We start from the raw sequence: 27,222 nt of genomic DNA, 5'->3' as shown, positions 1-27,222 counted from the left end.
TTTTATTCCTTTCTGTTATTCTTGGGTTATAATTGTATACATTTAATATCCGAAACAATTTTTATAACCTTTAAAAAATAACACATCATCCAAATACCTCTATAGATAAGAAAAAACTCCATAAATCCCAAACACTTTCTTATCCAAATTTTTAACTATCAGTAAGTTTCTCACTTATCTTACCTGTTAGTAAGTTTCAGCATCTAACGTGTCAGTAAATTTCAGTAAGACATACTCAGTTTGTTTCTGTACAACTTAAAATTTTCCTTCTGACTATCATTCATCTATTACAATTCGTCTTTGAGGTAAAGATCCGACATGAATCTTCTCTGAGGTGTGTCTAAGCGTTTGCATACTAAATTGCTAATTGGCAAGCCCTGGTTTTGGGAACTAATTAACGTAAGTTCTTTTCTCGAACCGTTCCGCACCGCCTTCATAACTAAATCACTATACATCCAAATCCCTCACTACCTTGTAAACCCAAGACACCGTTCCTTTGCAAAAATATAGAAAGGTGAAAAACAGATATTCTTCTTCTCTCGTTTATAAATAAAGGAAAAGAGAGAAGAAAAAAGAAATCTGACTTGTGTCTTTGTTAGTAAATTCTTCAAGTATCTCAAGACTTTCATTAGGAGTCAAACTTCAATACAAATGGTTTTGCTACACTAATATTTCTTTGAAACACAAATACAAGTGATTACTATAACTCATGTTTCTGCAAATTTCTTGAGTACTTTGAGATATCTAGTCTATCTTTAGACCATTTGTACATTTCTATTACTCTTGGTTATAATTTTATAACTTTTATATCCAAAATAATTTTATAACTTGATATACGAACAACCCTTTAAAAAAACTACCATCGTCCAAACACCTCCATAAACCTCAAAAGACTTTCTTTTATTCGTTAATTTTCTGTACAGTATAAGAATTTTTCATCTTACTATTGTTCATCCATTACGATTCGTCTTTGAGTTAGAGATCCGACGTGAATCTTCTTTGTAATTAGGGCTTGCTGCATTTGCCCACTTGGGGATTTTATTTGATGTTGGAGTCGAATTCTATTATTTATTTGATTTTTTATGGGATTTTAATTTGGTGTTTTATTGACAGGTTATCAATGACAGTGATTTTAATTTGGGATTTTAAAGAAACTGTAAAGTCGTTTGTTGCTTCGACAGTGATGAAGCAGCCGGATTGAGGCTATGGAGAAAGGAAAATTTAGGTTACAACGACGTCGGGTTTACGTGCTAAACTGCTAATTGTCAAGCCCTCGTTTTGGGAACTACAGTAGGATCTTATCTCCAACTATTTCACACAGCCTTCATTACTAAATCACTATTCATCCAAATCCCTCCCTTCCTAGTAAACTCAAAACACTTTTCCTTTTCCAAAATATTGAAGACAACAAAATTAAAGAGAAGGGGAAAAAAAAAGAGGGAAGAAGAATAGAGTTCTTATCTCTTTATACATAGAAACAAGAGAGAACTAAAAAGAAATCTGCAATGAGTGTGTATCAGTGAATTCTTCAAGTATCTCTAAGACTTCAGGATGGGTCAAACACCAAGACTTTCAGGATGGGTCCAACACCAATACAAATGGTTTTGCGGCACTAATATATAGTTATTAACATGAAAAATAAAAATCTAATACATGTTTTAGTAAATTTCTCAAATATTTCTGATATATATATATATATATATTGTAAGTCTACTATCACAACAAATGGTTAAGATGAACTAAACCTATTAATCAATCTTGTTGTATCTACCTTTTGTTCCTTTCTATTAATCTTAGGTTATAATTTTACAACTTTAACATAAATGTGGATTTCATTGTAATGTTATAAATTTAACCCTTAAAAAAACGGATTCTATGAAAAAAATACATTCATAAATCCAATACTTTTCTTTTTCAAATATTTTGAAAAAAAATGAGAAAGTTTATCTTGTTATTTAAATAAAAGGTGAAAAGAAAATTATAAACAAACACCTTTTTCAACTGTCAACAAGTTTCTCACTTATCTCAATTTTCATAAAGCTTTACAAAAACATGCTCAGTTAGTTTTCTATACAGTTTAAAAATTCTCTCCTACTCTTATTCATCCATTTTCTCTCCTACTGTTATTCATCTATTTCTCACATATCTAAACTCTTAGCCAGCTTCAGAAAGATAGTAAGTTTCCTGTACAGATGAAGAATTTTCTCTACTACTGTTATTCATCTATATGCTCAGTTAGTTTTCTGTACAGTTTTCCCTCAACTTCACAGTCTTTCAGAAAGACATGCTTAGTCAGTTTTCTATTCAGTTTAAATTTTTCTCTCCTATTGTTATTCATCTATTTCTCATTTATCTGAACTTTCATTTAGCTTTAGAAAGACCATTAGTGTTCTGTATAGTTTAAGAATTTCTCTCTTACTGTTATTCATCCACTTTTCACTTATCTGAACTTTCAATCAGCTCCAGAAAGTCATACTCAGTCAGTGCTCTGTATAGTTTGAAAATTTTCTCTTCTACTGTTATTCATCCATTACAATTTATCTCTGAGTTAAAGATCCGACGTGAATCTTCTGTGTAATTGTATTCCAAATTTAATAAAAGAAAAAAAAATTGAAAAATGAGAAAGCAAAACTGGAATTTTGCTCCTCTCTGATTGCCACATGAGCAAGAAAGTAAGCAAAGGTGTAAGCCAAGTGTGTATTAGAGATTTAAACAATGAGGCTAGCCATGGACACGATATCTCCCGTTCACCATGCCAAGTATTCAAAGCCCTAATCCTACACAAGCCACGTTTCAGGTCATGTCTGCCTTCCTCCTCATATAAGTATCGGCAGCGTTACGGGTTATGGTTTCTCAAGCTCACCACCCGAATTAAATAAAAAAATCACGAAAAAAAATCCTCAATTCTTCTCAAAAAGTTCTCACAATGTCGACGATGGAGATGAGTGGTGGTAATAGCAGTGCTGGGGTTGCGGAGATGAGTGGTGGTAGTAGCAGTGTTGGGGTTGCGGAGAAGAAGCTGGCAAAGCGGCCAGCGCAGGGAAGCTCGAGGAAGGGTTGCATGAGGGGGAAAGGAGGGCCGGAGAACGCTATGTGCACTTACAAGGGCGTCAGGCAAAGGACGTGGGGGAAATGGGTGGCTGAAATCCGCGAGCCCAACCGCGGGGCCCGGCTCTGGCTCGGGACTTTCGACACCTCCTATGAGGCTGCTCTGGCTTATGATGCCGCCGCCAGGAAGCTCTACGGTTCCGAGGCGAAGCTCAATTTGCCAGATCAGCAAGCGCCTAACTATCACCATTATCAACTGAATCAGCACCTGCAGCATCAAGTATTTCCCTCGCCGGCCAATCCCGGCGTGCCACCTCAAATTCCGAACCAAACCCTTGTGCAGAACAATCCATCAGGTACTGGGACTAATCCTGCATGTTATGCTGCTCCTGTGAAAGATATTGCAGTACCTGTTATTCACAATAATTTTCCGAATGTAAAAGTGGATCAGCCCCTCGGAAATTATAATTCTGGCGGGGCTGAGACCCTGCCGGAGCAGGGCGGCATGAAAGTGGAAAATAATATGAGTAGTGGTGTGACCAATGAAGGAATCGATAGGATATTTTGGGGGAACATAAGCGAGAGCTTTCCGGTGTTTGATGACTCAATATGGACGGAGGCAGCCATGTCGCTTGATCTTCCCGGGGTGGCTGATCAAGGCATTTTCGGCTGTGGCTTCGTGGATGGAAACTTCTGGGAACATCGCACTCGTCTCAATGGTGCATGATGTAAATCAAATTGAAGGTATAGAGATCAAAGGTGGTGGCTTGGTAAATAAAGTTGCACAAGGTACTCTTCAATGCTTCATATGTGCAAATATATATAGTAGGGGGTGTATATATAGTACAAATATATAGAGGTATGTATAAATGTCCATAAGGCTGCGGCGCGCATGAGTTTTTCTCTGCTTTGTCGTGGTCATTCCAATGTGCTTTATATATCATAAACCAGACCAATAAGGCTTTCTTTTTTTAATGCTTTTAGTTTTAAGTCTAGGAGTGTACTCTAAAGAATGTAATGTGCTGGGTATTGTAAAAGAGTCGCAGCTTGCAGGGTTTGTTGCAAGTGCCATTGTGTGTATGTATGATATGAATAAAAGGCAAATACAAGTAAACAATGTATTTGTAGCTCTACTATTTCTTTCTATATTTTGTGATTTGTTGTCCAATTTAATCTAATTTGAGGCATTAATGAGCTTTCTGAGTTAGATCAAGACCTTTCTTGTTCGTATGTGCCTTTTGAGTTCTTAGTTAACTAGATGAGTTTTCTGAGTTACAATAGGCACAATGGTTAATTATGAATGATTTCTATTCTAATTTTTGTAAGTTATCTAATTCAATCTAATCTGAGGCACCCTATGAGTCTTCTGAATTAACTTTTACACAACAGTTGGATTACTTCGCCTATTTCGTCTCATTATGAGTTTTAATTCCAATTACTTCCTTTCTTGGTTTGATTCCAAATTTTGATTGGAAGTTTTCTACCATCATCATCGGGATTTGGAGGATTCCTCTTCCTACCTCTTGGGGAAGTTTAAGGTTTGAGCTTATCCGTACAACATTTCAGTCATTAGATCATCTCTATCTCTGTTTTCAAGCCATGTTTGTCCCTTTCATTCAACAAGCATCATGTATTTTTGTCAATGCTGGGATTTATTGCTAATTCTGCAACTTATTGCCACTGGAGTTGATGAGTCGTAATTTTATTGTTTACCATATTTGAAGTGTGTCTAAGGGTGGAGCTATGATAGTAGTTCGACGACTAAACTCTGATATGTAGCTTTATTCATCTCTCTTCCATTCATTTTTGTCATGCTAAGCCTTGATGTGTAGTTTCTTATGCCAAAGAACTTTGTTTCTCTTCCTGTCTTAATTATGCATGTACTAGTTATTTACTTTGTAAGAATGATATAGGCACACTATTTTTCTTCTTTTGTACACTCATGTTCTTTTATCCCCCAAATTTTTTATTTTTTTTATTTTTATTTTTAATTCGATCCGTTTAATCTGTAGGCCATACACACATTTTTTCTTCACACTCCTGCTTTGTTTTTATCCCTCAATTTCCTTTAATTCTTTTTTTCATCTTGTGAATTATCTAATTTAGTCTAATCTCATCAGGTCTGAACGAGCTTTATAAGTTATGAGTTAGACTAGACATGACGGTTAAATTATTTCGTCCTATATCAATCAGGCGAGTCTTCTGAGTTTTGAGTTAAATACAGATTGATTATTTTGTCTATTTTGTCTTTCTATTCCATTCTAAATGTGAGTTATTCAATTCAATATAATCTTAGGCATTATATGAGTCGTATACGTTAGCCTAGCACGACAGTTGGATTATTTCGTCTATTCATCTTGTTATGACACAATTTCAATTAGCTCCATTTCTGGTTTGATTTCAACTTTTGATTGGAAATTTTATAGTCAGAACTCATAGAGCCTGCTCGCGTGATCTAACTCAGAATTCATAAGACTCTTCATGTTAATATAAAAAGACGGACAAGAAAAAAAAAAAATGTTTTGAATTCACTTCCGTACTTCATCTGTGATGAAACCCTTTCTCTTCAAAAAAGGATAAAAAGAAAGTGGTGACTGACAAGTGACAACACAAAAACAGCAGCGAAAATTGTTTTATCTTTGGATGGAAAACAGACTGTTTTATTCAGGATGATGATTAGAGTGGTATTCTATATATATTACATGAAACCTCTCTCACTGTTCCCATCTCTTTTACTTTTAAATTTACACATATATAAACAACTTCTGCAAACATTAGGTATGGCAGGTGAGTGAAAACTTGTGCAGCAAGTCTACATGGTTTGGAGGGCATTGAAAACTAGATCTAGAATGCAGCTAAGGATGATGACTTTTCAAAACTGTTCCGATATCTGTTCTTCAACCACAGAGAATCAGCTTCAACCGCATACCCTTCTTGATTCTGATGCCAACTGAAAAATGCATGAGTTCCGCTCTTTGTATCGAAAATCCCATGACCGAAGCTAGCTTCCCGGAAAGCTGAGTAACTTGGCTGTGGTTCTGTCATTCTGCAGTACCACCGCAATTTTCAAAACTTTTGAACAACTTTTGTTCCTTTATATTATTCTTAGGTTATGGCAGGCGATTTTCATGTACTAAAACTTATTAATCAATCTTGTTGTAACTACACCATTTGTTTCTTTCTATTATTCTTAGGTTATAATTTTATAACTTTAATATCCAAATAATATTATTACTGGATATCCGCCGTGGTTTCAAAGAAATTTAGCTCTTTAAAAAAACTACCATCATCCAAATACCTCCAGAAAGAAAAGAAGAAAGCGTCCCTAAACCCCAAGCACTTTCTTTTCCAAATATTTTGAAAAAATAAAAACATAAAGTTAGCATGTTTATCTTAGCTGTTATTTAAATTAAAAAGGTGAAAAGAAAAATTAAAACTAACAATTATTTTAGCTGTCAACAAGTTTCTAGCTTATCTCAAACTTTCAATCCACTTCAGAAAGATATATTCACAGTCAGTCTTCTGTACAGTTAAGAATTTTTCCTCCTAATATTCCTCCATTACAATTCATATATGAGTTAATTGGAATGATCCGACTTCTATGTAATTGTATTTCGGATTTAATAAAGAAAAAAAAAATGAGAAAGCAAAACTGGAATTCTGCTCCTCTCCGATTGCCACCTGAGCAAGAAAGCAAACAAAAGTGTAAACCAAGTGTGTATAAGAGATTTAAACAGTGAGGCTAGCATAGACACGATATTTCCAGTTCACCATGACAAGTATTCAAGCCCTACTCCTCCATAAGCCACGTTTCAGGTCATGTCTGCCTTCCTCCTCATATAAGTACCGGCACCCTTATGGGTTATGGTTTCTCAAACTCACCACCCGAATTAAAAAAAAAAAAAAAAAAATCCTCAACTCTTCTAAAAAAATTCTCACAATGTCCAAGTGGGAGATGGGTGGTGGTAGTAGCAGTGTTGGGGTTCCGGAGAAGAAGCTGGCGAAGAGGCCAGTGCAGGGAAGCTCGAGGAAGGGTTGCATGAGGGGAAAAGGAGGGCCGGAGAACGCTATGTGCACTTACAAGGGCGTCAGGCAAAGGACGTGGGGGAAATGGGTGGCGGAAATCCGCGAGCCCAACCGCGGCCCCCGGCTCTGGCTTGGGACTTACGACACCTCCTATGAGGCTGCTCTGGCTTATGATGCCGCCGCTCGGAAGCTCTACGGTTCGAAGGCGCAGCTCAATTTGCCAGATCAGCAAGCCCCTAAATATCATCATCATCAACTGAATCAGCACCTGCAGCATCAAGTATTTCCCTCGTCGGCCAATCCCAGCGTGCCACCTCAAATCCCGAACCAAACCCTTGTGCAGAACAATCCATCAGGTACTGGGACTAATCCTGCATGTTATGCTGCTTCTGTGAAAGATATTGCAGTACCTGTTATTCACAATAATTTTCCGAATGTGAAAGTGGATCGGCCCCACGGAAATTATAATTCTGGTGAGGCTGAGACCCTGGAGCAGGGCGGCATGAAAGTGGAAAAGAATATGAGTAGTGGTGTGAACAATGAAGGAATAAATGGGATATTCTGGGGGAACATGAGCGACAACTTTCCGGTGTTTGATGACTGGATATGGACGGAGGAAGCCATGTCTTTTGATCTTCCAGTGGTGGCTGATCAAGGGATTTTCAGCCGCGGTTTTGTGGATGGAAATTGCTGGGAAACATCGCATCGTCCCAATGGTGCATGATGCAAAATCAAAATTGAAGGGACAGAGATCAAAGATGGTGGCTTGGTAAATAAAGTTGCACAAGGTACTCTTCAGTGCTTCATGTGTCCAAATATATGTATAGTAGGGTGTGTATAAATATCTAAAGGGCTGCGGCGTCGCATGAGTTTTTCTGCGCTTTGTCGTGGTCATTTCAATAAGAACATTAAGGTTTTCTTCTTTTAATCTTTTTAGATTTTTTGGGAGTGTACTCAAAAGAATGTAATGTGCAGGGTAATGTAAAAGAGTCGCAGCTTGCAAGGTTTCTTGCAAGTTATATTGTCCTTGTGTATGTGTGATATGAATAAAATACAATATCCCAGTATGCATATGTTATGTGATGTGTATTCAATTTAATTTAATTTGAGGCAATGAACAAGCTTTCTGAGTTAGATCGGGCGTATCTTTTTCATCTGTCATATTAACCAGGCGAACCTTTTGAATTCTGATAACTAAACGAGTTTTTTGAGTCTCGAGTTAGCCTAAGCACAATAGTTAATTATGTGAATTATTTCCATTATAATTTTTGTGAGTTATCTAATTTAATCTAATCAGAAGCATTATATGAATCCTCTTAATTAACTATTGCACTTAGCCTATTTCGTCTTATTATGTGATTTAATTCCAATTATTTCGTTCCTGGTTTGATCCCAAATTTTGATGGGAAGTTTTCTAGGATCATCATCAGGATTTGGACGATTCCTCTTCCTACCTCTTCGGGAAGTTTAAGGTTTCAGCTTATCCGTACAACAGTTGAGACATTAGTTCATCTCTCTCTCTCTCTCTCTCTCTCTCTCTCTCTCTCTCTCTGTTTCCAAGCCGTATTTGTACCTTCATTCAACAAGCATCATGTATTGTTGTTAATGCTGGGATCTATTGCCAATTCGGCAAGTGCACTTATTGCAACTGGAGTTGATGATTCATAATTTTATTGTTTACAGTATTAGAAGTGTGTCTAAGGATAGGCTATGATAATAGTTCGACGACTGAGCTCTAACGTATAGTTTTGTTCATCTATCTTTCATTCATTATGTCATACTAAGCCTTGATGTGTAGTTTCTTGTGCTAAAGAACTTTATTTCTATTCTTGTCTTAAGCATGTACTAGTATTTACTCCGTAAGAAATCATATAGACACATTTTTTTAATTTGTTTATTCTGTAGATTTTTTGGACAAATTTTTTAGCGGTGTACTAAAAAACTAAAAAAAATGCTATGTGCAGGGTTTGTAAATGAGTCGCAGCTTGCAGGGGTTTGTTGCAGGTGCTATTGTCCTTGTGTATGCATTTATGATATGAACGAAATACAAATATACAAGTATAAATATATCTGGGGCTCTACTCTATCTCTTCTATATTATGTGAATGATTTTCCTTTCGAATCTTGTGAGTTATCTAACTTAGTTTAATTTGAGGCACCAAACAAGCTTTCTAAATTTTGAGTTAGACTAGGCATGAGGGTTAAATTATTTCGTCCTTCTTATCAACCAAACAAGCATTCTAAGTTCTGAGTTAGACCATGCGTGATGGTTGGATTATTTTGTCTATTATCTTTTTATTCCATTCTGAATCTTATGAGTTATTCACTTCAATTTAATCTGAAGAACCATATGAGTCATCTGAATTAGCTTTGGCACAACAGTTTGATTACTTCGCTTATTTCGTCTTATTATGGGATTTAATCCAATTATTCCCTTTCCTGGTTTGATTCCTCCTTTTGGTGGGAAGTTTTATAGTCTCATTATTAGGATATGGAGGATCCCTCTTCCTGCCTCTTGGGGAAGTTTAACATTTGAGCTTAATTCATTTCTATCTTTGTTGCAAGCCATATTTGTCCCTTTTATTCCACAAGCATCTTGTATATTTATCAATGCTGGGATTTAGTGCCAATTCTGCAAGTGCACTTATTGCAATTGGAGTTGGAGTCATAATTTCATTATCTATGCTAGTAGTTCGATGTGTTAGATTGAATTGGATAACTTACAAGATTTAAACGAAACTCGATCACAAAATATAGAAAGACGAAATATATAAAATAATTTAACCGTCGCGTCTAGTTTAGTTCAAAACTCAGAAGGTTCGCCCAGTTAATATAGAAATAAGATATAGACGAAATAAAGGCTCGCCTGGTTAATATAGAAAGATGAAATAATCAAACTGTCGCGTTTTGTCTAACTCATAACTCATAAGGCTCGTTGAATTAATATAGAATGACGAACAGAAGAAAAATTGTTTGTTAAATTCAATGAGGATGGAGAACACATTGTTTTATTCAGGATGATAAATAGAGTGCTAGTCTACAATGATTACATGAAACCTTTCCCACCCTTCCCATCTCTTGTACATTGGAATTTACAATGGTATGGCAGGTGAGTGAAAACTTGTGAAGCAAGTCTGCATGTTGGAGGGCAGTGAAAACTTGATCTAAAATGCAGCTAAGGTTGATGACTTTTCCAAACTGTTCCAATGTCTGTCCTTCCGATGCCAAACTGAAAAATGCATGACTTCTGTTCTTTATATCGAAAGTCCCATGACCAGAGCTAGCTTCCCGGAAAGCTGAGTAACTTGGCTGTGGTTCTGTCATTCTGCAGAAAAACACAAAATACCACAGCAATTTCAAAACATTTGATCAACAGGAAAGACTGCTCACAGATAATGAGAATGGGAATTAACATCGTACTCGGTAACCAATCCTCCTTGGTTTCCTCCATCTCTAATGGTTATGTAAACCGGGGCTGACTGGTCGCTTACCGGAGTGCATAGTCCATTCGAAATGTTGTGCGCAAGATTTGATATCCGTTCTGATGCAAACATTCATATCTGAAACCGCCATAGTTTTAATAGGTTGTTCGCAGGCATGTAACACTTACAGATCGTTCGTAGGCATGAACATGACCGGCGAGGACAATGTCTACTTTATAGTCCACGAACCATTCCTCATACATAACTCGGAAGGATTCTCCTTCCATATGGTGATGTACATAATTGCTATACAGTGGAGAATGCATAAGAACAATAAGCCATGGCGTCACTGTCCTGTTCACTTTCGGCTGCTCCTCCTCGAGCCACTTGTGTTGAGGAGTATATTTCCCTGCACTAGTAGAAAAACATGTTTGCGCGACGGCAACTTGCGCGACGGATCAAATTTCGTCGCGCAAAGTATGTTTGCGCGACGCAAAACACAAAACGTCGCGCAAACTACCTTTGCGCAACGGAACTTTGCACGACGAAGTCTTGCGTCGCGCAAAACAGCTTTGCACGACGTATGTGCAACTGTGTCGCGCAAAGCTGTTTTGCGCGACGCAATACCTACGTCGTGCGAAGTTTTTTTTTTTTTTTTTGTCCTTTTCCTTATCTTTTGGGGTTCTTGCGTTGCCTTTTTATTTTGTGGTATCCACTTGTGTAAATGTTTTAAATTGACGATCAAATTAGTTCATTGTATTCATATAAGGTTAAAGAATATAGCTGTAAAAAATCATCAAAATCGGAGTTAAAATAACCGTTAAATCGTGATTTTTCGTTTATAGCCGTTGAAAAGGCTTGTCCCGTTACATAATCTCTTAATGTTTTTTTTTTGCGATTTTTGGCATATGCGATCTCAAAGCATATACAAACAAGTTTGACGGTTGGATCGTTCAAATTAGTTTCGTACAATGCGTTTCCCATCAAAACAATAGATTCACTAACACTTAGAATTCATTAATACTTTCATCAAGTATAACATACGATTTTGTGGTATCCACTTGTGTAAATATTTTAAATTGACGATCGAATCAGTTCGTTGTATTCATGTAAGGTTAAAGAGTGCATCTGTAAAAAATCATCAAAATCGGAGTTAAAACTACCGTTAAATCGTGATGTTTCGTTTATAACCGTCGAAAATTTTTGTCTCGTTACTTGATCTCTGAATGTTTGTTTTTTGCGATTTTTGGTGTATGCAATCTCGAAGTATATACGAATAAGTTTGACGGTTGGATCATGGAAATTAGTTTCGTACAATGCGTATCCCATCAAAACGATGGATTCCCTAACACTTAGAGTTTATTTATACTTTCATCAAGTATAACATAAGATTTTGTGGTATCCACTTGTGTAAATATTTTAAATTGACGATCGAATCTATTCGTTGTATTCATAGAGGGTCAAGAAGTGTAATTGTAAAAAATCATCAAAATCGGAGTTAAAATAACCATTAAATCGTGATTTTTTGTTTATAACCGTCGAAAAGTTTTGTCTCGTTACTTGATCTCTGAATGTTTACTTTTTGCAATTTTTGGCGTATGCGATCTTGAAGTATATACAAACAAGTTTGATGGTTGGATCGTTGAAACTAATTTCGTACAATATGTTTCCCATCAACTTCAATGGTATATATATTTACTTAGTAGATTTTAATGTATTTATTTTGTGCTCATAAGCAAAAGGGCAAAAATAAAAAACTTTGCGTGACGTAGGTGTTGCGTCGTGCAAAGCTGTTTTGCGCGACGCAACACCTACGTCGTGCAAAGTTTTTTTTTTTTTTTTCCTTTTGCTTTTCTTTTGGGGTTCTTGCATTGCCTTTTTCTTTTGTGGTATCCACTTGTGTAAATGTTTTAAATTGACGATCGAATTAGTTCATTGTATTCATATAGGTTTAAAAAGTGTAGCTGTAAAATATCATCAAAATCGGAGTTAAAATAACCGTTAAATCATGATTTTTCGTTTATAGCCGTTCAAAAGGTTTGTCTCATTACTTGATATTTGAATGTTTGTTTTTTGTGATTTTTGGCATATACGATCTCGAAGTATATACAAACAAGTTTGACGGTTGGATCGTTGAAACTAGTTTCGTGCAATGTGTTTCCCATCAAAACGATAGGTTCACTAACACTTTGAGTTTATTTCTTCTTTCATTAAGTATAACATAAGATTTTGTGGTATCCACTTGTGTAAATATTTTAAATTGACGATCGAATTTGTTTGTTGTATTCATATAGGGTCAAGGAGTTTAGCTGTAAAAAATCATCAAAATCGGAGTTAAAATAATCGTTAAATCGTGATTTTTCGTTTATAACCATCGAAAAGGTTTGTCCCGTTACTTGATCTCTAAATATTTGTGTTTTGCGATTTTTGGCGTATGGGATCTCAAAATATATACAAACAAGTTTGACGGTTGGATCATTGAAACTAATTTCGTACAATGTGTTTCCCATCAAGTTCTTGGTATATGTATTTACTTAGTAGATTTTAATATATTTATTTTGTACAAATAAACAAAAGGACAAAAAAAAAAAAAAAGGCCTTTGCGCGACGTAGGTACAACAGCGTCGCGCAAACCAGGTTTGCGCGACGCAGTTGTACCTACGTCGCGCAAAGGCCTTTTTTTTTTTTTTTTTTTTTTGTTGCCTTTTTCCTTTTCTTTTGGGGTTCTTGCATTGCATTTTTCTTTTGTGGTATCCACTTGTGCAAATGTTTTAAATTGACGATCGAATTAGTTCATTGTATTCATATAAGGTCAAAGAGTGTAGCTGTAAAAAAAATATCAAAATCAGAGTTAAAATAACCGTTAAATCATGATTTTTCGTTTATAGCTGTCGAAAAGGTTTGTCCCGTAACTTGATATTTGAATGTTTGTTTTTTGCGATTTTTGGCGTATGCGATCTCGAAGCATATACAAACAAGTTTGACGGTTGGATCGTTGAAACTAGTTTCGTATAATGCGTATCCCATCAAAACAATGGATTCACTAACACTTCGAGTTTATTTATACTTTCATTAAGTATAACATAAGATTTTGTGATATCCACTTGTGTAAATGTTTTAAATTGATGATCGAATTAGTTCATTGTATTCATATAAGGTTAAAGAGTATAGCTGTAAAAAATCATCAAAATCGGAGTTAAAATAACCGTTAAATCGTGATTTTTTGTTTATAGCCGTCGAAAAGGTTTGTCCCGTTACATAATCTTTGAAAGTTTGTTTTTTGCAATTTTTTATGTATGCGATCTCAAAGCATATACAAACAAGTTTGGCGGTTGGATCGTTCAAACTAGTTTCGTACAATGTGTTTCTCATCAAAACGATAGATTCACTAACACTTTGAGTTTATTTCTTCTTTCATTAAGTATAACATAAGATTTTGTGGTATCCACTTGTGTAAATATTTTAAATTGACGATCGAATTTGTTTGTTGTATTCATATAGGGTCAAGGAGTTTAGCTGTAAAAAATCATCAAAATCGGAGTTAAAATAATCGTTAAATCGTGATTTTTCGTTTATAACCATCGAAAAGGTTTGTCCCGTTACTTGATCTCTAAATATTTGTGTTTTGCGATTTTTGGCGTATGGGATCTCAAAATATATACAAACAAGTTTGACGGTTGGATCATTGAAACTAATTTCGTACAATGTGTTTCCCATCAAGTTCTTGGTATATGTATTTAATTAGTAGATTTTAATATATTTATTTTGTACAAATAAACAAAAGGACAAAAAAAAAAAAAAAGGTCTTTGCGCGACGTAGGTACAACAGCGTCGCGCAAACCAGGTTTGCGCGACGCAGTTGTACCTACGTCGCGCAAAGGCCTTTTTTTTTTTTTTTTTTTGGTTGCCTTTTTCCTTTTCTTTTGGGGTTCTTGCATTGCATTTTTCTTTTGTGGTATCCACTTGTGCAAATGTTTTAAATTGACGATCGAATTAGTTCATTGTATTCATATAAGGTCAAAGAGTGTAGCTGTAAAAAAATATCAAAATCAGAGTTAAAATAACCGTTAAATCATGATTTTTCGTTTATAGCTGTCGAAAAGGTTTGTCCCGTAACTTGATATTTGAATGTTTGTTTTTTGCGATTTTTGGCGTATGCGATCTCGAAGCATATACAAACAAGTTTGACGGTTGGATCGTTGAAACTAGTTTCGTATAATGCGTATCCCATCAAAACAATGGATTCACTAACACTTCGAGTTTATTTATACTTTCATTAAGTATAACATAAGATTTTGTGATATCCACTTGTGTAAATGTTTTAAATTGATGATCGAATTAGTTCATTGTATTCATATAAGGTTAAAGAGTATAGCTGTAAAAAATCATCAAAATCGGAGTTAAAATAACCGTTAAATCGTGATTTTTTGTTTATAGCCGTCGAAAAGGTTTGTCCCGTTACATAATCTTTGAAAGTTTGTTTTTTGCAATTTTTTATGTATGCAATCTCAAAGCATATACAAACAAGTTTGGCGGTTGGATCGTTCAAACTAGTTTCGTACAATGTGTTTCTCATCAAAACGATAGATTCACTAACACTTAGAATTTATTAATACTTTCATCAAGTATAACATACAATTTTGTGGTATCCGCTTGTGTAAATATTTTAAATTGACGATCGAATCAGTTTGTTGTATTCATATAAGGTTAAAGAGTGTATCTGTAAAAAAATCATCAAAATCGGAGTTAAAACTACCGTTAAATCGTGATGTTTCGTTTATAACCGTCGAAAAGTTTTGTCCCGTTACTTGATCTCTAAATATTTGTGTTTTGCGATTTTTGGCGTATGGGATCTCAAAATATATACAAACAAGTTTGACGGTTGGATCATTGAAACTAATTTCGTACAATGCGCATCCCATCAAAACGATAGATTCCCTAACACTTAGAGTTTATTTATACTTTCATCAAGTATAACATAAGATTTTATGGTATCCACTTGTGTAAATATTTTCAATTGACGATCGAATTAGTTTGTTGTATTCATATAGGGTCAAGGAGTGTAGCTGTAAAAAAATCAGCAAAATCGAAGTTAAAATAACCGTTAAATCGTGATTTTTCGTTTATAACCGTCGAAAATTTTTGTCCCGTTACTTGATCTCTGAATGTTTGTTTTTTGCAATTTTTGGTATATGCGATCTTGAAATATATACAAACAAGTTTGACGGTTTAATCGTTGAAACTAATTTCGTACAATGCGTTTCCCGTCAAGTTCAATGGTATATATATTTATTAAGTAGATTTAAATTTATTTATTTTGTACGTATAACACTTAAGAAATTGAATGATATGTATATTTACTAAGTAGCTTTAAATTTAATTATTATTGTATTTCAGATCGGGTTTTTGTTAAAAAAATATATTATTGTGAGTTTTATGTTAAAAAAAATTGAATTTGAAAAGAGTACAATCACATTTTCAATAAATTTTGTAATATTTAAAAAAAAAAAAAAAAAAAAAACCACTTTGCGTGACGTCGAGATGTATACCTGCGTCGCGCCAGTGATAATTCTGGCGGTGAAAATGTAAAAATTAAGCGCTTTTTTTTTAAATTTTCCCGGACAAATATTTCCGAGACCCGAACTGTCTCTCGCTCATCTCGCCCCCTCTCTCACTCGGTCTCTCTCTTCCCGTAGCCTTCCTCCTCATCTTCTTTCCATTCTCATCCTTTCTCTCTTCCCAACCCAAACCCTAATCCCATTCCACTCCAGCCGACTCTCCTCCTCAGCTCAGCTCGCACAAGGCTTTCCCTCCCAATTGCCCATTTGTTTCTCCAACCGCCGCTCGATTTTGTTCATGTAAGTATACGGTCTATTAGATTGATGGTAATTGCTGATTAGATTTTTTTGTTTCTGGATATGGTTGCTGTCTTTTTGATTTGATATCAGTCGTTTCGTGCTGGTTTCACTGTTATGGTTATGAAATTTGGGTTTTTTAGGACTCAGATTGATGTGGGTTGAATGAGATAATTACCATTAGATTTGATTTTTTTCATGTGGGTCAGTTTTGTTTTGTTTTTTGATACCTCAATCTGTGAGTTTCTTACCTATGGGTTTTGGTAGCGTGTTACCCTTTAATTATAATCATTGTTCCTACAAAATCGAAACCTAAATCACACATTCGCCATCTCTTTCGCGGATCTGCAACTCTTTTTCGCCATTTCTCTGGCTGATGTGTAGAAACCCTTCGCTACTCTCCCAACTTCGACTTCATCTCACGGTACTCTCTCTCTCTCTCTCTCTCTCTCTCTCTCTCTCTCTCTCTCTCTTTCTCTGTCTTACACACACAGGGCACAGAAATATGGAATTTCTTTCAATTGTGCAAGTTTGAAAAGATGAAAGATTTAAGGTAATAGCAGATGTGATTGTTCATTGAATCTTTAGTTTGCGTTGATCAATTTAATTCATATGCATCACTTGAAATCTCAAAGAGAGGGAATTATCGATGGCTTGATCAATGAATCTTTGGATGGATTGGTATGCAAGTTATGCCGAGTGAGGTGTTGCTTGTGGTTGTCTCTATTCACAGGTTATATTTTCTCTAGCTAATGGATTTTATTTGGGACAACTAGATATTGTATCGGTTTGGGAATCTTTGGTCTAAGCACTTTAAGGATGTCCCCTTAGTGTGCCTTCGTCTTAACTGGCTGGATTTTTGTATAGAGTGGTGCTGGAGTTCTACTTTTAATTTCTCCCTTATGTGAGCTTCATCTCTTACAAACAAAAAGAAAGACTGCAGTTCTGTGAACAAATCCTTGGTGTTCTAGAAGAGGATTATATCATTAAGTGCATGCATTAGCTGGATAAGTTTCCGAAAAAATCATGATGCTCAGATCCTAAACTGTGCACCTTATTCCAGGTTGCAGTGCTGTACCAACTATTGAGAACAAAAAGGTTTCTGTTGGGACTTTGGAATGGGTTCAAAGGTAATTACATGGTATAATGGAATATAATAGTTTGTATCATTGCACATTTGAATGTGAATTTGCTTCTTGTAAAGGTGTAATGATGATAGGCATTAGCCCTGGACCATTTTTAAGAGAATTTAGAATCCTATTATTGAAAATTTAGATTCATATAGGACAACATAGAGTGCTGTCTATGATCATGATGAACTCTTTACGATATAAATAACAATGTACATGGAGAAGTAATGCTTGACAGATTCGACTTACAGGAGCACTAAAATGAAGTTCTATAAGTAGCACAATTTGTAGAAAACAGAAGCAGCTTAGAGAGACTAAGAAGATATAGGGGTACTTCAACAGATGCTTATTTCTTTCTCCAATTTGAGTTTGGCTTACAAAAGTGAGCCTTATTTTCTAAAGGTTTTTGCAAAACGACTTTAAAAGAAAATCCTAGAGATTCATTAAAGATATGTAGAATCTTAGAAAACTTTTAGGGCTCATTTGGTGTTAGGGAATTGAAGGCAACCAAGGGCACATGTTTTGTTAAATTTAGGGATCTCAATAAACAGATTTTTGATTCATGGACCAATTCTAAATTTTACTCTTGATTGTTTGCCGAACTCTTAAATGACCCCAGAAGATGGATTGACTATTTAGCTTACCATGGAAATTAATTTTGGGAACCAAAGGCTTAGTTGTTTTCATCTTCCAAATAAGATATCTTTTGTTTTGTTTTTTTTTTTTTTTCCTTCTTAATATGACAAATAATTTAATCTTGGATCATGTATTGAGGTCCCATTGAAAAACTAAATATATGTAGGCATGGAGTTACCATTTGAAGAAGTAGAAGCCCACACGAGTCAATCTATTGTATATGTTGGCATTGATAGTACTCTTGCCGGTCTCATTTATTTTGAGGATCAGATAAGGGTAGATGCTGGACAAGTTGTCAAATCTTTATCGAAGCAAGGGATCGATGTATACATGCTATCTGGGGACAAAAGCAATAACGCGGAGTACGTCGCGTTTGTTGTTGGTATTCCGAAAGAGAAGGTAAGGAGTTCTTAATTACTTCTTTCTTTGATGGGAAACAAAAATTTTATCGATTTGGGAAAAATGTAAAAAATAGGTAATTTTCTTAAAAATATAACATTGTAGTAGGATTATTTGCACGAACACCTCCCGGGTTGTTTTTGAAAGCAGAAATAGGTATCAGATTCAACGGTATTATTTTTGAAAACCAAACTATAGAGGATTACATGCTGTTGTAGCAAAATTTTCTTTTAGACGTTTACCATCCGCAACTATGAATGAATAATTGAAGAGTGCAGCGGAATTCTTTTCACCATCTATAAAAGATTATTTGAAAAATTTGCATAATGTTGATTGGTGGAGCATTGATGGAAAAAGTAGTTATCTTTCTTTTCATATAATAAGCATTGTTGTGTAGGATATTTGATCTTCACAATTTCTTGCAGTTACTTGATGCCTTGGAACTGAGCAGGCTAACTATGAAGCAAAATCTCGATGTCCAGTCTTCAAATCCCGATGCTATCACTTGATCTTGCTCCATCTTTGACCTCCTAGCCACTTTTTGCCCGGCCGATACCCAGTAGCTTGATGTATCAAACCTAGAAGATAGTTATTGTAGTTTTTTCTATTTTTGTTCGGACATCTTGTATGTACATTTTCATATATTTTATAATTAAATACTTTTTCTTGGTTTATTAATTATTGTTTAGAATTTAATTACAATATTTATTAAAAAGTAAATAAAAAAATATTTTTGCCAAAAAAAAAAAAAGGGTTTGCACGACGAAGAAGTAAGCTACGTTGCGCAAAGTGGCTTTGTGCGACGCATGTCCCTACGTCGCGCAAAGCGGGGCAAAGCCACTATGCCACTTTGTGCGACGCACACACGTCGCGCAAAGAGTCTTTGCACGACGTAGGACGCGCGTCGCGCAAACGAGCTTTGCACGACGTAGGACGCACGTCGCGCAAAGTGGCTTTGCACGACGTAGGACGCGCGTCGCGCAAAGTGGCTTTGCACGACGTAGTCCGTGCGTCGCGCAAAGCCACTTTGCGCGACGCATGTTATTTCTTCGTCGCGCAAACCCTACCGTCACTGCCTTGGCGCGACGGTTAGCGCGCGACGAAGGTTGCGTCACGCAAACCCTTAGGCAACGATTTTTGACTTTGCGCGACGAATGTACGTACGTCGCGCAAAGTGTTTTTTTTACTAGTGCTGCAATGCATAAGAAACCACGAAAGACAGTTCTGTGAAATTGCTCGCGCAAGATGAATTGTGGAGAATTGAGCACTCTTACCATATGCTGATTAAGAGGACAAGACTATGATATAGGCTGAAGCTCTCTTGATGCAGTACGAAAGAGGAGACGTACCACCCGAAGCTTCGTAAGGAACAAAATACCGTTGTTTATGTACGGTTTGAAGGGTTTATTTTCACCCTGCAACAACATTGCAATTACTTGTATCGTATATTTAATCATCTACATCAAGAGAGGTCACCAACAAACAATGCAAAAAAAAAGATGCATACAAGCTCAGGAACAAAATCGATTTCGTGATTTCCTGCAGTCCAAATCCACGGTTTGTAAGCAACATTTCTCTCTACGAACCTCCCCACGTATCCCAGCTGTTATTGTAATGAAACGGATAATCATCTGCGTAAAAGAGGTCCCCAACAAACAATACTGTCTGTCCCTTCGCAGGGTTTAATTCGTAATGTGCAAGTGTATCATTTGAATCGTGGGTTTAAGATAAATTTCTCATCTCAACCGTCAGTCAGCTCCACTAAGACATTTAATAAGTTTTTCTGTATAGTTTAATAATTTTTCCTCCTGTTATTCATCTATTACGATTCGTCTCTGACGTAAAGATTCGAAGTGAATTCTTCTTTGTAATTAGGGCTTGCTACATTTGCCCAAGTGGGGATTTTACTTTTTGCTGGACTCGAATTATATAAATTTTATTATTTATTTGATTTTTTTATGGAGATTTTACTTTGGTGTTTGATTGACAGGTTATCAGCGACAATGATATCCATAATATTGTTCTGTCATACCTTGTGCATAACTGCTACAAAGAAACTATGGAGTCGTTTGTTGCTTCGACGGGGACGAAGCAGCCGGCTGACTGCATTGAGGATATGGAGAAATGAAAATGTAGGTTTGCAACGACGTCGAAATGTGTGTGTATCAGTAACTTCTTTAAGTATATATCTCTGAGACTTATAGTATGAGTCAAACACTAGTACATAACCATGTGCGGCACTAATATATGGTTATTAACATATAAAATGAAAATCTGATACATGGTTTTGATGTTCTTAAACTCATTAATCAATTTTGTTGTATCTACACCATTTGTTCCTTTCTATTACTCTTAGGTTATAATTTTATAACTTTAATATCCGAAATAATTAATTTTATAACTTAATATCTGATGTGGATCTCATTGTAATGTTATTTTAAATTTAACGCTTGAAAAGACGGATACCATTATCCAAAATATCTCCCTAGAGAAAGTTTGAAAATACCTTCATAAACCCCAAACACTTTATTTTCAAAAAAATTGAAAAAAATGATAAAGTAAACGTGTTTATCCTCTTATTTAAATAAAATGTGAAAAAAAAAAATTAGAAACAAACATCTATTTCAACTGTCAACAAATCTCTTACTTATCTCAACTTTTAGTTTTTACTCAGAAATACATAACTCTCACTTATCTCAACTTCTAGTTCTTCTTCAGAAATACATACTCAATCAGTTTTTTATACAGTTTAAGAATTTTCTCTCGTACTGTTATTCATTCATTTCTGACTTATCTTAACTTTCATTCAGCTTCAGAGAGACAGTTAGTTTTCTGTACAGTTTAAGAATTTTCTCTCATAGTGTTAATCATCCACTTTTCTCTCATGTGAACTTTCAGTCAGCTTCAGAAAGTCATACTCAATCAATTTTCTATATAGTTTAAAATTTTTCTCTTCTATTGTTATTCATCCATTACGATTCATCTCTGAGTTAAAGATCCGACGTGACTCTTATGTGTAATTGTATTTCGGATTTAATAAAAGAAAAAAATGAAAAATGAGAAAGCAAAACTGGAATTCTGCTCCTCTCCGATTGCCACCTGAGCAAAAAAGCAAGCAAAGGTGTAAGCCAAGTGTGTATTAAAGATTTAAACAGTGAGGCTAGCCATGGACGCGATATCTCCAGTTCACCATGCCAAGTATTCAAGCCCTAATCCTCCAAAAGCCACGTTTCAGGTCACGCCTGCCTTCCTCCTCATATAAGGATCGCCAACGTTAGGTGTTATGGTTTCTCAAACTCACCACCCGAATTAAAGAAAAAATCACAAAAAAAGTCCTCAATTGTTCTCAAAAAATTCTCACAATGTCGACGTCGGAGATGAGTGGTGGTAGTAGCAGTGTTGGGGTTGCGGAGAAGCCGGCAAAGCGGCCAGTGCAGGGAAGCTCAAGGAAGGGTTGCATGAAGGGGAAAGGAGGGCCGGAGAACGCTATGTGCACTTACAAGGGCGTCAGGCAATGGACGTGGGGGAAATGGGTGGCCGAAATCCGCGAGCCCAACCGCGGGGCCCGGCTCTGGCTCGGGACTTTCGCCACCTCCTATGAGGCTGCTCTGGCTTATGATGCCGCCGCCAGGAAGCTTTACGGTTCCAAGGCGAAGCTCAATTTGCCAGATCAGCAAGCCCCTAACTATCGCCATCGTCAACTGAATCAGCACCTGCAGCATCAAGTATTTCCCTCGTCGGCCAATCCCGGCGTGCCACCTCAAATTCCCAACCAAACCCTTGTGCAGAACAATCCATCAGGTACTGGGACTAATCCTGCATGTTATATACGCTGCTGCTGTGAAAGATATTGCAGTACCTGTTATTCACAATAATTTTCCGAATGTGAAAGTGGATCGGCCCCACGGAAATTATAATTATGGCGGCGCTGAGACCCCGCCGGAGCAGGACGGCATGAAAGTGGAAAAGAATATACTGGTGTGAACAATGAAGGAATGGATGGGATATTCTGGGGGAACATGAGCGAGAGCTTTCCTGTGTTTGATGACTCGATGTGGACGGAGGCAGCCATGTCGCTTGATCTTCCGGTGGTGGCTGATCAAGGGATTTTCGGCAGCGGTTCGTGGATGGGAATTGCCGGGAAACATCACATTCGTCTCAATGGTGCATGATGCAAAATCAAAATTGAAGGTATGGAGATCAAAGGTGGTAGCTTGGTAAATAAAGTTGCACAAGGTACTCTTCAGTGCTTCATATGTCCAAATATATATATATAGAGGTGTGTATAAATATCTATACGGCTGCGGCGCCGCATGAGTTTTCCTGCGCTTTGTCGTGGTCATTCCAGTGTGCTGTATATCATAAACCAATAAGAAAATATAATGTGCATTAAAAGAGTCGCAGCGAGTTTCTTGCTAGTGCTATTGTCCTTGTGTATGTATGACGAATAAAATACAAATATACAAGTATACATGTGTATTTGTGGCTCTACTCTTTCTATATTATGTGATGTGTTATCCAATTTAATCTAATTTGAGGCACTGTATAAGCCTTCTGAGTTAGACCAGATACGTTCTTTTTTGTATGTCTATATTAACCAGCAGAGCCTTCTGAATTAACCAGATAAGTTTTCTGACTTCTGAAGTTAGAATAGCCATAATGGTTAATTAATGTGAGTTGTCTAATTCAATCTAATTCGAGACACCATATGAGTCTTCTAAATTATCTATTGCACAACAGTTGAATTACTTCGCTTATTTCGTCGTATTATAAGATTTCAAGCCATGTTTGTCCCTTTCATTCAACAAGCATCATGTATTTTTGTCAATGCTGGGATTTATTGCCAATTCTACAAGTGAACTTACTGCAACTGGAGTTGACGAGTCATAATTTTATTCTTTACCATATTTGAAGTGTGTCTAAGGGTGGACTATGATGGTAGTTCGACGACTGAACTCTGGTGTATATTTTTGTTCATCTACCTTTCATTCCTTATGACAGACTAAGCCTAGATGTGTAGTTTCTTATGCTAAAGAACTTTGTTTCTCTTCTTTGTCTTAAGTAGGTACTAGTTATTTACTTCATAAGAAATGATATAGATACACTTTTTTTTCTCCCTTTGTAAGTCATGTTTTTTTTGTCCCTCAAACTTTTTTCTATTTCGTTTGATCTGTAGGTTTTTGGACAAAAATTATATTGGTGTACCAAAAAAACTCAAAAAAAAAAAGTTGTCCGGTTTTGTAATGAGTCGCAGCTTGCAGGGGTTTGTTGCAAGTACCACTGTCCTTGTGTATGCATGTATGATATGAATGATACACAAGTGTACATGTATTTTTGTGGCTCTAATCTGTCTCTTCTATATTATGTGAATGGTTTTCCTTTTGAATCTTGTGAGTTGTCTAATTTAGTCTAATCTGAAGCACTGGATGAGCTTTTTGAGTTTTGAGTTAGATTACTTTGCCTATTTCGTCTTTTTGTGGGATTTAATTGCAATTATTTCCTTTCCTGGTTTGATTCCAACTTTTGATGGGAAGTTTTCTAGTCTCATCATCAGGATTTGAAGGATTCCGCTTTCTGCCTCTTGGATAGAAACACAAAATAGACGAAACAATTCAACCGTAGCACCTTGTCTAACTCAAAACTTATAAGGCTCGTCAGATTAATATATAAAGACGAACATAAAAAAAATTGTATGTTGATTTACTTCCCTACTTCATCTGTGATGAAACCCTCTCTTCAAAAAAGGAAGAAAAGATAGCGGTGACTGACAACACAAAAACAGCAATGAAAATGGTTTTACCTTTGGAATTAAATGAGGATGGAGAACAGATTGTTTTATTCAGAATGATGAATAGAGTGGTATTCTACAAAGATTACATGAAACCTCACCCTTCCCATCTCTTTACTCTTAAATTACTCTTAAATTTACACATACAACTTATGCAAACATTAAGTATGGCAGGTCAGTGAAACTTGTACAGCAAGTCTACATGGTTGGAGGGCAGTGAAAACTTTATCTAAAATGCAGCTAAGGATGATGAGTCTTCCATACTGCTCCAATATCTGTTCTTTAACCACAGAGAATCAGCTTCAACCGCATACCCGTCTTGATTCCGGTGCCAACTGAAAAATGCATGAGTTCTGTTCTTTATATCGAAAATCCCATGACCGAAGCTAGCTTCCCGGAAAGCTGAGTAAATTGGCTGTGGTTCTGTCATTCTGCAGAAAAACACAAAATGCAACCGGAATTTCTAAACTTTTTGATCAACAGGAAAGACTGCTCACAGATGGTATGAATGAGATTAACACGTACTCTGTAACCAAGCCTTCTAGGTTTCCTCCATCTCCGATGGTTATGTAAACCGGGGCTGACCGGTCGCTTATGGGAGTGCAGAGTCCATTCGAAATGTTGTAAGCAACATTTGATATCCGTTCCTGTGATGCAAACATTCATATCTGAAACTGCCATAGTTTTAATAGATTGTTCACAGGCATGTACAGGGTACACTTACAGATCGTTCGTAGGCATGAACATGGCCAGCGAAGACAACATCTACTTCATATTCCACAAACCATTCCTCATACATAACTCTGAAGGATTCTCCTTCCATATAGTGATGTACATAACTGTTATACAGTGGAGAATGCATAAGAACAATAAGCCATGGCGTCTCTGTCCTGTTCACTTTCGGCAGCTCCTTCTCTAGCCACTTGTATTGAGGAGTATACTTCCCTGCAAACAAAGCACAGTTCGCAACGCGCGCACATACACAATCATAAAGAACCACGAAAGGCACGGCTCTATGAAATTGCTCATGCAAGATGAATTGTGGACAAGTGAGCATTCTTACCATATGCTGAGTACGAGGACAAGACTAGGATATAGGCTGAAGCTCTCTTGATGGAGTACCAAAGAGGAGACGTACTACCCGAAGCTTCGTAGGGAACAAAATACCGATTTGTGTATGGTTTGAAGGGTTTACTTTCACCCTGCAACAACATTGTAATTACTTAATCGTATATTTAATCATCTACAACAAGAGAGGTCACCATCAAACAATACACAAAAAAGATGCTTACGAGCTCAGGAACAAAATCGATTTCGTGATTTCCTGCAGTCCAAATCCACGGTTGGTAAGCAACATTTCTCTCTACGAACCTCCCCCATGTATCCCACCGGTTATTGTCATGAAACGGATAATCATCTGCGTAAGAGAGGTCCCCAACAAACAATAATGTCTGCCCTTTCGCAGGGTTTAATTCGTAATGTGTAAGTGTATCATTTGAATCGTGGGTTTGGCCAAGATCCCCTGCTCAAAATGCACACCAGAGTGATGAGAACAACACACAACACACAAATATATGGTTCAAAAACATCAAAAAAAGCACAAGTGTGCCAATTTATATAAAATTTCCAAATGCAGATCAAATTTTGTTACCTATGAGGCCAAAAGTATAAGCAACATCAGGACCAACCCTAGGAGGGGTTACAAACCAAAACCTCCGCGCGGTGTTCCCAGTCCCGACTTCGTAGTAGTATTTGGTGTCAAACTGCAGTTCTGATTGATTAAACTCCACATTCAATTCGATTCGAACACAAAGAATGCAGGGCAACCAATTAGTGGCAAGTACTTACCTCTAAATTGTCAATGGTGCAATGATGAATGTATCCAGAAGTGTAATTGAAGTACTTGTAAGTGAGAACAGTTGCTTGAGCACTTTTTTTGAGACTGGTATTATTTTCCGCCCAGTAAATCACTGTACTTGAACCCGGTTCATCTGGAGTGACCCAAGAGACAATCACACCCTTACCCTCATGATCTCCTTGAGTTATATGCACCTTCAGTAATCACAGCACTCAAAATTTAGAAGGGAAAAAAAAACCCCTTCTCGGAGTTTGCCCACTACCCAAAAATCAAAATCATAAATCGCCCACGTGAGTTAGGTAAGTAGACTAGTCCAATGTAGTCAGGCCGCACATTACACTCAACACTCAATAGAGATAAATTAGAGTAGTTTAGATTATAACAAGAAGTATGAATCAGAACTTAAAAGCATGGTTTCTGACAAAACATACCTGTTGGGGGGCATTATATCCGGGAGGAACTCGGAACACATCACTGTCCAAAGGCATATCAAGGGACAAGTCATCATTCCGGACATAACTGCTTGTTATTCCGCCATCACAAACCTCCAGGACAATCAGTAACATACCCAGCACAACCCCAGCAGAGCTCATCCCTGCCTTCCTCATCCCAGTGCTTTTTTGTACCACCATTGGTAGGCACTTCCCACTTAAGCCACTTCCATGTGCAAAATTACGTGTTATAAATAAATGGTTGCTCCATCCAAAATTCCTTGTACGAAATTCCGCTGAAGGTGTTGGCGCTGGGTGAAGAGACACAGAGATTGATTGACTGCTGTGGTGGACACGTAGGAACATGCGGCCAACCGTCAGTCAAAAGCACCAAGTGCTTTTGCGATTTGTCAGAAAATTAATAGTTTGTCATCTGCACTAACCACCTAATTAGGCATGGAATATTCACTGTTGGAATCGAATATGCACAACTCCCGAATTATTGGTACACTGTTCGTTGGTTTTTATCGATTGGGCCTTGGCTAGCAAACTTGAATTAAGTTTTTTGGGTTTTGGATTGCCGTCCAAGACTGATGAGTTATTAGGCATATTGGGTTTTCATGATTCAC

The 27,222-nt window shown here is 36.7% G+C and overlaps 3 protein-coding genes and 2 pseudogenes across 4 annotated transcripts; 3 read left to right on the top strand and 2 right to left on the bottom strand.

Moving 5' to 3' along the window:
* The first annotated feature begins 2,569 nt into the window (after window positions 1–2,569).
* LOC125477461 (dehydration-responsive element-binding protein 2D-like) lies at window positions 2,570–4,196 on the top strand. Its single transcript, XM_048584622.1, has one exon. The coding sequence runs from the start codon at window positions 2,927–2,929 to the stop codon at window positions 3,773–3,775; it is 849 nt and encodes a 282-aa protein (XP_048440579.1). The 5' UTR covers window positions 2,570–2,926; the 3' UTR covers window positions 3,776–4,196.
* Window positions 4,197–5,892: 1,696 nt separating this feature from the next.
* Window positions 5,893–20,235, bottom strand: LOC103929364 (annotated as a pseudogene).
* On the top strand, window positions 15,913–19,190 carry LOC125474236 (copper-transporting ATPase PAA1, chloroplastic-like). Of its 2 annotated transcripts, XM_048577677.1 has the most exons (5): window positions 15,913–16,354; window positions 16,619–16,775; window positions 17,415–17,481; window positions 18,284–18,516; window positions 18,942–19,190. In XM_048577677.1, the coding sequence occupies exons 2-5, from the start codon at window positions 16,728–16,730 to the stop codon at window positions 19,023–19,025; spliced, it is 432 nt and encodes a 143-aa protein (XP_048433634.1). In that variant the 5' UTR covers window positions 15,913–16,354; window positions 16,619–16,727; the 3' UTR covers window positions 19,026–19,190. The 2 variants fall into 2 exon arrangements, with proteins under 2 accessions (XP_048433634.1, XP_048433630.1); XM_048577673.1 differs by lacking the exon at window positions 15,913–16,354 and having other exon boundaries at window positions 16,363–16,775.
* A 1,643-nt stretch (window positions 20,236–21,878) lies between the features above and the next one.
* Window positions 21,879–22,688, top strand: LOC103929355 (annotated as a pseudogene).
* A 1,641-nt stretch (window positions 22,689–24,329) lies between these two features.
* Window positions 24,330–26,992, bottom strand: LOC103928347 (purple acid phosphatase 2). The gene is made up of 8 exons (XM_009337381.3): window positions 26,594–26,992; window positions 26,153–26,356; window positions 25,956–26,067; window positions 25,597–25,826; window positions 25,368–25,506; window positions 25,029–25,249; window positions 24,830–24,951; window positions 24,330–24,735 (listed from the first exon to the last, which is right to left on the bottom strand). The coding sequence occupies exons 1-8, from the start codon at window positions 26,957–26,959 to the stop codon at window positions 24,534–24,536; spliced, it is 1,596 nt and encodes a 531-aa protein (XP_009335656.2). The 5' UTR covers window positions 26,960–26,992; the 3' UTR covers window positions 24,330–24,533.
* Window positions 26,993–27,222: the final 230 nt, after the last annotated feature.

This window comes from the organism of the source record quoted next, unplaced genomic scaffold (genome assembly GCF_019419815.1).
Source record: "Pyrus x bretschneideri cultivar Hongxiangsu unplaced genomic scaffold, Pyrus_bretschneideri_v1 Contig1, whole genome shotgun sequence".
Taxonomy (NCBI): Eukaryota; Viridiplantae; Streptophyta; class Magnoliopsida; order Rosales; family Rosaceae; genus Pyrus; species Pyrus x bretschneideri.
Note: the sequence above shows the minus strand (reverse complement) of the source record. Positions and strands in the feature narration are given on the sequence as shown.

What these genes read in the sequence shown, in the direction of transcription:
- LOC125474236 (XM_048577677.1), top strand. Translation starts at nt 16,728, where the DNA reads ATGTGTAGAAACCCTTCGCTACTCTCCCAACTTCGACTTCATCTCACG. An exon ending in AACTTCGACTTCATCTCACG is followed by an intron (nt 16,776 to 17,414) that starts GTACTCTCTCTC and finishes ACCTTATTCCAG; the next exon opens with GTTGCAGTGCTGTACCAACT. An exon ending in TTGGTATTCCGAAAGAGAAG is followed by an intron (nt 18,517 to 18,941) that starts GTAAGGAGTTCT and finishes AATTTCTTGCAG; the next exon opens with TTACTTGATGCCTTGGAACT.
- LOC103928347 (XM_009337381.3), bottom strand. Translation starts at nt 26,959, where the DNA reads ATGTTCCTACGTGTCCACCACAGCAGTCAATCAATCTCTGTGTCTCTT. An exon ending in GCACCATTGACAATTTAGAG is followed by an intron (nt 26,068 to 26,152) that starts GTAAGTACTTGC and finishes TCAGAACTGCAG; the next exon opens with TTTGACACCAAATACTACTA. An exon ending in CTAGAAGGCTTGGTTACAGA is followed by an intron (nt 24,736 to 24,829) that starts GTACGTGTTAAT and finishes GTTTTTCTGCAG; the next exon opens with AATGACAGAACCACAGCCAA.
- LOC125477461 (XM_048584622.1), top strand. Translation starts at nt 2,927, where the DNA reads ATGTCGACGATGGAGATGAGTGGTGGTAATAGCAGTGCTGGGGTTGCG.